General features: G+C 34.2%; 1 protein-coding gene across 1 annotated transcript in view; it reads right to left on the bottom strand.

The window, feature by feature from the left end:
• LOC106867248 (coiled-coil domain-containing protein 39) overlaps positions 1 to 9,792 on the bottom strand; it is a 159,011-nt gene that overhangs the window by 112,883 nt on the left and 36,336 nt on the right. The window contains exons 3-4 of the mRNA XM_052974701.1: positions 8,616 to 8,705; positions 5,770 to 5,934 (exon numbers count right to left, since the gene is read on the bottom strand). Of these exons, the coding sequence (XP_052830661.1) occupies positions 5,770 to 5,934; positions 8,616 to 8,705 (255 nt within the window). The remainder of the gene's footprint in view (positions 1 to 5,769; positions 5,935 to 8,615; positions 8,706 to 9,792) is intronic.

Genomic DNA, 9,792 nt, shown 5'->3' with positions numbered 1-9,792 from the left:
ATCCCGCTCGAAAGATTTCATGTGTCGCCTGCACATGAGCCAGTCCAGGGGCATTGGCAACGATCCCGCTCGAAAGATTTCATGTGTCACCCGCACATGAGCCAGTCTGGTGACACCGGCAACGACCTCGCTCGAAAACCCTCATGTGTCACCCGCAAGCCGGCCCAGGGGCACCGGCAACGATCTCGCTGTCACCCGCAAGCCGGCCCAGGGGCACCAGCAACGATCTCGCTGTCACCCGCAAGCCAGTCCAGGGGCACTGGCAACAACCCTATATATATACATATATATATATATATATATATAATATACAAATTTATATACATAGATACATACATACATGCATGTATCTATGTATGTGTGTGTATATATGTATGTATCGTCATATGCAGAAGCTTATATGCGCACATGCTCACACACAAAAAAGAAAGAAAGATGAAGATCTTAAGAAGGAAAATACAAATGGGAGAAGAGAGAGAGAGAGAGTGAGAGAGTGAGAGTGAGAGAAAGCTTATGTGTTACAACAACAACTTTTAGCAGCAGTGTTTGTTGTGTGCAGTCCTAGTGATGACATATTTCCTAAAAGATAAAAGTAGAATAGAATTGCTGCTGGTGACACAAATTCTTTTTACTTGATGCTTTCAGCCTTGGAGCAACTGTTTCAGTCCCGAAATCATATTTATTCTTTATGAAGGCAAAATAAGCTGCTGTAATTCCATTATTAAAATGCAGCAAGGGGAAAATCCATAACGTAAAGAGAAAATGCCATTTTCTGACCACTTCAAATGTGACACATTTTCTTCAACAAGTACATTTTCCAATCTTCAGCAAAATTCAATACTTATTCGATGCATGCAAAGTACATTTTATTGGCAAATTCGTTGTCTACAAATCCACAACAACGGCATGCTAAACCATATTTTGTACAATTCAAAACTGGTACTAACATGAATTCCTCTTTACCAATAAACTTCAACTGACAGCAAATCAGTGATGCCATTTAGAAGCCAGACAATTTCCATCTGAGGATTACAAATCATTTGCTTCACATAAAATAAAAGACAAATCAGATTAAATTTCTCATATCTTCAAGAAAATACTCACATACATTATTTAAATTTTTTCTCTTTTTTTTCTTTTTACATTTTTGTCTTTCTAAAATCATTTTTCATTTACTAAGCATGGCTGAGTAGCTAAGAAGCTTGCTTTCCAACTATGACATGTTGGGTTCAGTCCTACTTGGCAGCACTGTGCAAGGGTCTTCTATTACAGACCCAAACCAACTATAAGGCCTTGTAAGTGGATTTGGGAGAGAGAAACTGAAAGAAGCTGATTGTGTGTGTGTGTGTGTGTGTCTATACATGTAAATGTATGTGTATGTGCGCTTCTGTGTAACCTTGACATCACGTGACAATTGTGAATGAATATCAACATCGTTCCAACAATTCTGATCATTTCCTGTCTTGATTGGTGACAGGTGAAGGCTGATGACAGGAAGGGAATCTGATCATAGAAAATCTACCTCCAACCCTTTTTTTTCCAGACACACAAGACTAGAGCAGCTGATTGACTAATAAGAAATAACAGCTAAATAACACCCTACTGCCAGTGAAGAATGAATTATTTAATATTAGTGAATTATGTGAGATAAAATTGTGGTGTGGTCAAGGCTGGATTGTCTTTAATATTCAGTCTCCTGCTACAAAGATAACTTAACAACTAAGAGAAATTTAAATTTGCCTTTTTTTGAATGAAATTTTCATGACAAAAACACATTTTCAAATTGTAACATTTAGTAATTAAAATTATTGATTGAATAATTAGTAATTTTTTATATTAATTATTTAATAATTTTAATAATTAGAATTATGATTGCAAAATATATCAATATATGAAATTATTGATTGGTCTTGATTCACTGGTCTATGCCTAATCACTAAAATATGTGGTCTTCATCGATTCTGTCTGTAATATAAATATTTGATGATGATAATAATAATAATAATAATAATAATAATAATAGTAATAATAATAATAATAACAATAATAATAATAATAATAATCCCCTCTACTAAAGGTACAAGTCCTGAAATTTTGAGGGAGGGACTAGTCAATTACCTCGACCCCAGTGTTTCACTGGTACTTAATTTATCGACTCTGAAAGGATGAAAGGCAAAGTAGACCTTGGTGGAATTTGAACTCAGAATGGCGCGATGGATGAAATGATGCTAAACATTTTGCCTGGCATGCTAACAATTCTGCTAGCTTCATAATAATAATAATAATAGTTTCAAATTATGCCACAAGGGCAGCAATTTTGAGGGTAGGAGTTGAGTCGATTACATCGACCTCCAGTGTGTAACTGGTACTTATTTTATCAACCCTGAAAAGCATTTGAACTAAGAATGTGTGGAACAAACACCACAATTTTTTTTTTCCAATTCTCTAATGATTGTATTAGCCTACCACTCTTAAAAATAAAAACAATGATAATAATGATAAGACTATGTGAGAATGATCCCTTGCTTACCTTCTCCGCAAGAAGTGTAAAAAATTGTTTTAACTGCTATTTCACAGATATTGAGAAGGGCATTGTCATTCTGAGAATGATTGCCACCCCAGTAAAGTTTCCTTTTTCTTTCTTTTTCTCTGTTTTCTTTTTTCTTCTTTCACATAACTTGTAAATGAACAATCTAGTGTGTTTAGTTTAATGCCCCACCAATGTATACAGTGAGGTCTTTTTTGTCCTAGGGGTCAGGAAGACACTTAGCAAGAAATGGAAACAATATTGAAAGAAATTTCCTTTATAATGATAATAATCATCATCATCATCATCATCATCGTTTAACGTCCGCTTTCCATGCTAGCATGGGTTGGATGATTTGACTGAGGACTGGTGAAACTGGATGGCAACACCAGGCTCCAATCTAATTTGGCAGAGTTTCTACAACTGGATGCCCTTCCTAACGCCAACCACTCAGAGAGTGTAGTGGGTGCTTTTACGTGTCACCAGCACGAGATAATAATAATAATAATAATAATAATAATAATAATAATCCTTTCTATTAAAGGCACAAGGCCTGAAATTTTGGAGGAAAGGACTAGTTGATAACATCAATCCCAGTGTTTCACTGGTACTTAACTTTTCAACCTCCAAAAGGATGAAAGGCAAAGTCGACCTTGGCAGAATTTGAACTCAGAATCTAGTGACAGGTGAAATACTGCTACGCATTTTGCCCGGCGTGCTAATGATTCTGCCAGCTCGCAACCTTTTTTAATGATAATAATAATGATAATGAGTTACATAACTTAAATTAATATATTTAAAGCGTATCTTAAACTTGAAATCATAAATCATCCATCCAAATTCTTAAATTTTCTATTAGACAGCTAAATTATTTTTGCCAATCATTTCTAAGATTAAGTTTTGCAAAAGAAAAAAAAATATCTTCATTAAGACTTTATTATCTGAACAACAAGCTGTCATTGAATTTGCCTTATTTTAATTTTAATACGTAATAACCAACACTAAAGTGATGACCCGTCTATTAATTAGATATTGCTGTTAAGAAAATTAGCTGAAGATAATAATTATAGTAGTAGTAGTGATGGTGGTGGTGGTGGTAGAAGTGGTGGTGGCTGCAGCAGTAGTAGTAGTAGTATCAATATCATGTGATGCAATGATTTAATATTTCCTTTTTGGTCTTTTCTTTCGCCTTCTCCATATTAACTTGTTTTACAAATTGAATTGGCAATTAATTCACTTTTACCTTTATCTCATTTATTTTCATTTTACCATGCTTCCAAAGGTTGGATTAATTTTACATCTTTTTCCACTTGCTGCCCCAATTGTAATTCTCGTTATAGCTTAAGCAACCCACTTTCCACAGCTGTTTTTTAAATTTTTTTTTTATCAAATGCTTTGATTTTAAAGTCTGTAGTATATGAAGTGAAAGAGTATAACTTGGCACTTTTTGTTGGGCCCAGCAACCACACTTTTGGCTTCTTTGTTGCTTATGCACTTTTCTTTATACTTACAAATGAAAAACATCCTACTGTTAACCCTTAAAACTGGTGTTCTTGGATAGCAGACTTAAACCATCACCCTTTTCAACAGCAGCATCTGGCCCCTGGATGTTCCTTTCACAAGAATTAATGGTCATGTCTCTAGTTTGAGTTTTACTTGCTCTCTTTCTGTTTTGGAATCCCTTGGAAATAGGCTATAGGGATATTACTTTTCTCTTTGATTAAGCTAAATAAAAGTAAATCTGAAGCCCCTAGTGTGGGCCTATTGTATTACTTAGGGACAGGGTTGTCAGGCAGCTCTGAGTTTTGAACTTATGTCCACTTTGTCAGAAGTGCAACACATTAACCTCTCAGACACTATATCTCTTACTGATGTAAACACTTATAAGATTTGTTATTTAAATACTACAACAGGAAGCATATTAAACTTTACAAAAGAAATTAATTTTTAAATTGTACAAGTGGTTATTCTTCTGGTTGCAGATGTGGCCACATTATTGAGTAATTTTCTTTACCCTCCTGTATTTGAACTCACTACCTGAAAACTTTGTTCAATTGAGATTTTAGTCCCACTTCAATTCACTCCAAATGAAATTTGATGGATGTAAACTTTGCAGGGAAACCATATGAATTTCTTATTGGGTAGCAGAGGCAATAATTAACCTAGTTTAACATCATAACATGACCCTTTGCCCTTTTCAGTTCTGTCTATGATACTGTAAACAATCTAATGAGGTCCCTGTGCTTATTGATAATTCACTATTGTCAGGCCCTGGTTTTTACTTTAACAAGAAATCAGATATGATTTCTTCCACCTCACTTACCCCTTTCCTGACAATTTTGACATGTCTTCATTGTCAAACACTTCACCAGTGTTACACATTGCAAAGTCATAAAATGGTAAAATAGAAACATAGTAAAATGTAAAACACTAAGACCAGCACAACAATCATCGTCATAAGGGGCATATGATGGCTGTTGTATGGGGTATGCTGCCCCACTGCCACCAAATTTCAAGCAGATGTATAACAGAAGTTTTCCATTAAGATTTGTGATTAAATTAATGAGTAAGGTTATTATTTATAATGAATTTGCCATTTTTGATGGGTTTGTAGCACACTCCTAGCACATCTGGAATAAATGCCTCTGATTGTCATCATTTTAACATCCACATTTCAATGCTTGCATGGGTCAGACATAAGTTGCTGAGGCAGATATTCTATGGTCATATGCACTCCCTCTTTACTTGTTTCCTACATCATCATCATCAAAGTAATATTTCCCTGTGGGTGGGCATGTTTTTCATGGAAGACAGGAAATGAATAGCATTGCATATATGATGCTGATGCTTCTTTAGAAAGACCACATGAAGTCAAGGCAAGAACATCACACACACACATATATTATATATATGTACACACACACACACACATGTATGTATGTATGTATGTATATCTATATCTCTATATATACATATATATATAGAAAGAGAGACAGACAGACAAACACACGGATACAGACAGATAGATAAACGATGAGATTCTTTAAGTTTCCATTTTCCAAACTCACTCACAAGGTTTTGGTTGGTCCGGGACAATAGTGGAAATGTAGAAGATATATGTCCAAGTTGCTGTGCAGTGGGATTGAGCTCAAAACCACACAGTCAGAAAGTAAGCTTCGTAGGTACAGTCGTGCCTGTCCATCATAAAGAAATACACCTGAGAATATAATCAGTGAACAAACCTTTAATCTATTTAGTTGGCTTTCCAGCATTCTATGAGTTGCCTTTTTTTCTTCGAGTGTTTCAGTAAGAGATTTGATATCAGCTTTCTTTTGATTAAGATCATCCAAATCAACCTCCCCCTCCATGCTGGCAATCCTTTTGTTCAAGCTATCAATAGCTAAATCCTGCAAAGAAATGAAAACAAACCATATATTGCAATTATAGTTTAATAAATGGTAAGGGGTTTAACAAAATTGTTTTCTCATTCTGTAATAATGTAAAAACATTTCTTGAAAAGGAAAGGAAAAATAATGCTTCTTGAGGATATTGAAAATCTTGCCCTTCATATTAAACTATATCAGATTTTTAATTGATTTCATGTGGCCAAATTTGACTCTTGGTTGCATCATACAAAATAATAATGTCCACAAAGTATTCTTAACATGTTATAGAATTTGTGGGATTATCTTTTATAATTTAATTTCAGAGTTATCATAAGAGGATTAATCCAAATTCTATTGAAAACATCACTAAGAAAATAAATAATGATCAAAGGGAAGCCATTCAACTAAATAATACTATATATATAATAGTACTATATATATATATATATATATATATATATATATATATATGTATGTATGTATGTATGTATGCATAGGGGACAATCACTGCTGCAATTCTTATGGTCCTGGGTCTAATAAAATGGGCTGATGTGATGGTAAATGAGAACAACAATAACAACACTGCAAACAATATTACTACCCATAACAACGATAGCCACAGTATATATGAGAAGTCATAAATATGTTTGACCTGTCTGTAGTTGACAGGGGAGTCACCTTGTTTCTTTTGAGGAAAATAAACAAAATGTCCCTCTTTTTTTTGTCAGTATATATAGTAAAATTTACCAAGTTCTCATTATTGTCATTGTTCAGCTGCAAGACAAGCTTAATCAGGAATAACTGAACGAAAAGATGTTTCTGTTGTGATCATGAGGCCTTCATCATATATATATGACTGCATTGTCCAATTAATAATTCTTTAAGGTTTTTAATGATCTTATATTTCAAGAAAGATGCCCTTTTTTCAAGATGATAAGATTTGAAGAAATTTTGGCTGTTATTTTTACCTGGCCAAATATCCACAAGCAGCTTACCTCAGAAGATTGAATACAATGAATCATTGCCAGAAAAGAAGGCTAAGGAATATTTGTGAAGAAATGGATCCTATTCTGAGGATCTAAACCAAAATGCAAAGAAAGCTTCAGGTGTAGTTTAAACCCTTTAATCTGTACCACAATGCAAGCAAGGGATTTCAAAAATGAGGATAATGAAAATGAGATGACTTCAGTCCAATGCCTTTATCTTTGAATAATTCCATTTACCAAAAAGGCTGCTATCAAGTCACAGAATCCACAAAAGGTATTATTCATGCCATTATCTAACGTTAACAGTCAATAATAGTTTTACAGCAATTTTATTTTGAGATTAGGCTACAATAAGGATGAATACACAAGATGCAGCTTTACTTTTGCCTAATCAAAGTCTCACATCCGTTTCTCTCGATGTTCGTCTTTCTTAAGAAGAAAAATTACTTTCTTGGCTTTGATGATTAAAAATGTAACAACTCTGAACTAAAATAGATGAAGGATGTAAGAAGATTTTATATAGAATGTGTTTCTTTTACATTGTGCTTTAGCCCTAAGTCAACCTTGATCAATAAAACTTATGATCAAAGGCTTCCCAAACATGACCAACCTGTTTTTTTAGGGACACGAAGGACTATGTTAACATATGATCTTTCTTTGTTTAATTCTTTTGTTACAATTTTTCTGTTGAAAAATCCACTGATTTTGTTTCAATCGATTTTTAAAATCATGACAAATTTAATAAAAACAATATTGTCATTATTAATCTGATGTTTGGAACGTAAATTAATATGAAATTTTGATGGAGGAATTTAATTAAGATCACCTGAATACAGGAAGTTTGCATCACAGAACAGGAGGCAGTCTTGGACAGGGTGGCATAATAATGTTAAAATGGTACAGTGTGATTTGAAGGAAATTAAGCTGCTATTTCAAGTAATTTGATCAAGCATGGAGCAGTTGTTACTCTATTTTCTTGATTTATATCCATATAGGTTCTTATTTCAGTTGTTGTTTTTGTTACTTAGTCACAGAGCAGATCTGTTCTATCTATCACTACCCTTTCATTTACTTTCTGTCATAATCATTTTCCTAACACCTTATTATCAAATTTGCTTCCCTTCTTTTGAAATGTTAAGCAGAGATTGAAGTAGATTGGAGGCAGAATTCAGTTACTACTTCTAGTATGTTCAGTAACAGCTGTTAATGGCTCTAACAGTTATGGCACTTGTGACAGCTATGGTGTTGCTGTTTATCTCTTGACCAGCTTTGACCCCGTAGATAAAAGATCTAATATATTTCTACCATGGAGAGCTGTACCAGGCTCCAGTTGTCCGTTCTGGCATGATTTTTATGACACGATGCCCTTCCTAATACCAACCACTTTACAGAGTGTACTGGGTGCTTGTTTTCATGGCGCAAGCATGGTTGTTTTTAAATGGCACAGGAATGAAGACGTTTTACATGGCACTAGCTAGGCATATACATACATACACACACAAACACATATATATACTCACAGTGAGCTTCCGCACAGCACCAGATTCATTCAATAAGCATTGGTCGTCCCAGGTCTATCATAGAAGACACTTTCCCAAAAGTGCCACTAAGTGGGATTGAACCTGACACCACATGGTCATGATGTAAACTTCTTAATCACACATCCATGCCTGCTCCAGGTGGGGAAAATAAAGCAAAAAATACTGAAACATTTACCTGTGTATAAAGAAGAGCTTCTTGCTTCAAAGCATCTTGGTCAAGTTTGTATATTTTATTTTCCATGTTACGGATTGCCACTCGAGAATTCTGCAATGGAACATTGAGAAATGGAATGTAATTTGGGAATATATTAATATTGAAAAAAATACAGACTTCCAGACATAATAAATTCCGATTAGAATAAAAAAATCAAATGTGAAAAGAAAAGTAAAAATGGAGAAAGTGAAGTAGCTTCAAATACATTTTTTATTCTTAATTGATTTTGTAATTAAAATTATGAAAATGAAAGAAAAAAAAGTTGCTGAGCTTCCAGTCTGTGAGAAGCAAAATAACTAGTGCATATTTCAGTGTTAATTAAAGAAATAATGAATCTTTTAAGAAAAAAAACTCAAATAAAAACAAGTGAAAACATTAAAAAGTATAGAATTAAAAATAACAATTGGAACAATTTTTTAAAACTTTTTCGTCATATTTGTTTTTCTTTTTTGTTTTTTTTTCTGACTAATATGAGTTTGAAGGAGAATAAATAAAGACCCAAGTTTATTTCTGTCTGAGAAAGTCCCAGATGAATTCTTCAGAGAAAACAAGTGGAGAAATGGGGTCAGAAGTTATTGATCAGCCTCAGGTCATTTCTGATCCAGTAGAACCAGTATGAAAAAGGATGGTCCAGTTCTGACCATCCCATTGACATTATATGATGAAGTCATAATGTAACATACTACTGTATCATTTTTCTTTCATATATATAAAAGGATTTGAGGAATGCTTGGCTGCTTTTATTAGCACATACAGAATCTACTAGAAAATCCATATGGAGTGTAGCTCAGGCTTTTGTGCCTGGGGTCCCTACTGCCTTCATAATCCATACACAAAACAGCAGCAGGGTTCGTAGGTTTACTGGAGTTCTGGTTAGTCCTGGTGGTTAGCCCAGCAGATTAAAACGTTGTATGGAGCTGAGGAGAAAGTAGGCCGGATGGTTACAGGACATTTGAAATGTTGTATATATGACAGGCTTCTTTCTGGTTCCATCTAACAAATCCATTTACAAGGTCCTGGTAGGCCTGAGATTATAACAGAAAACACTTGTCCAAGATGCCATGCAACGGGACTGAGCCTGGAACTATGTGGTTGGAAAGCATATATATATATATATATATATATATATATATATATA

This window comes from Octopus bimaculoides, chromosome 19 (assembly GCF_001194135.2).
Source record: "Octopus bimaculoides isolate UCB-OBI-ISO-001 chromosome 19, ASM119413v2, whole genome shotgun sequence".
NCBI lineage: Eukaryota > Metazoa > Mollusca > Cephalopoda > Octopoda > Octopodidae > Octopus > Octopus bimaculoides.
Note: the sequence above shows the minus strand (reverse complement) of the source record. Positions and strands in the feature narration are given on the sequence as shown.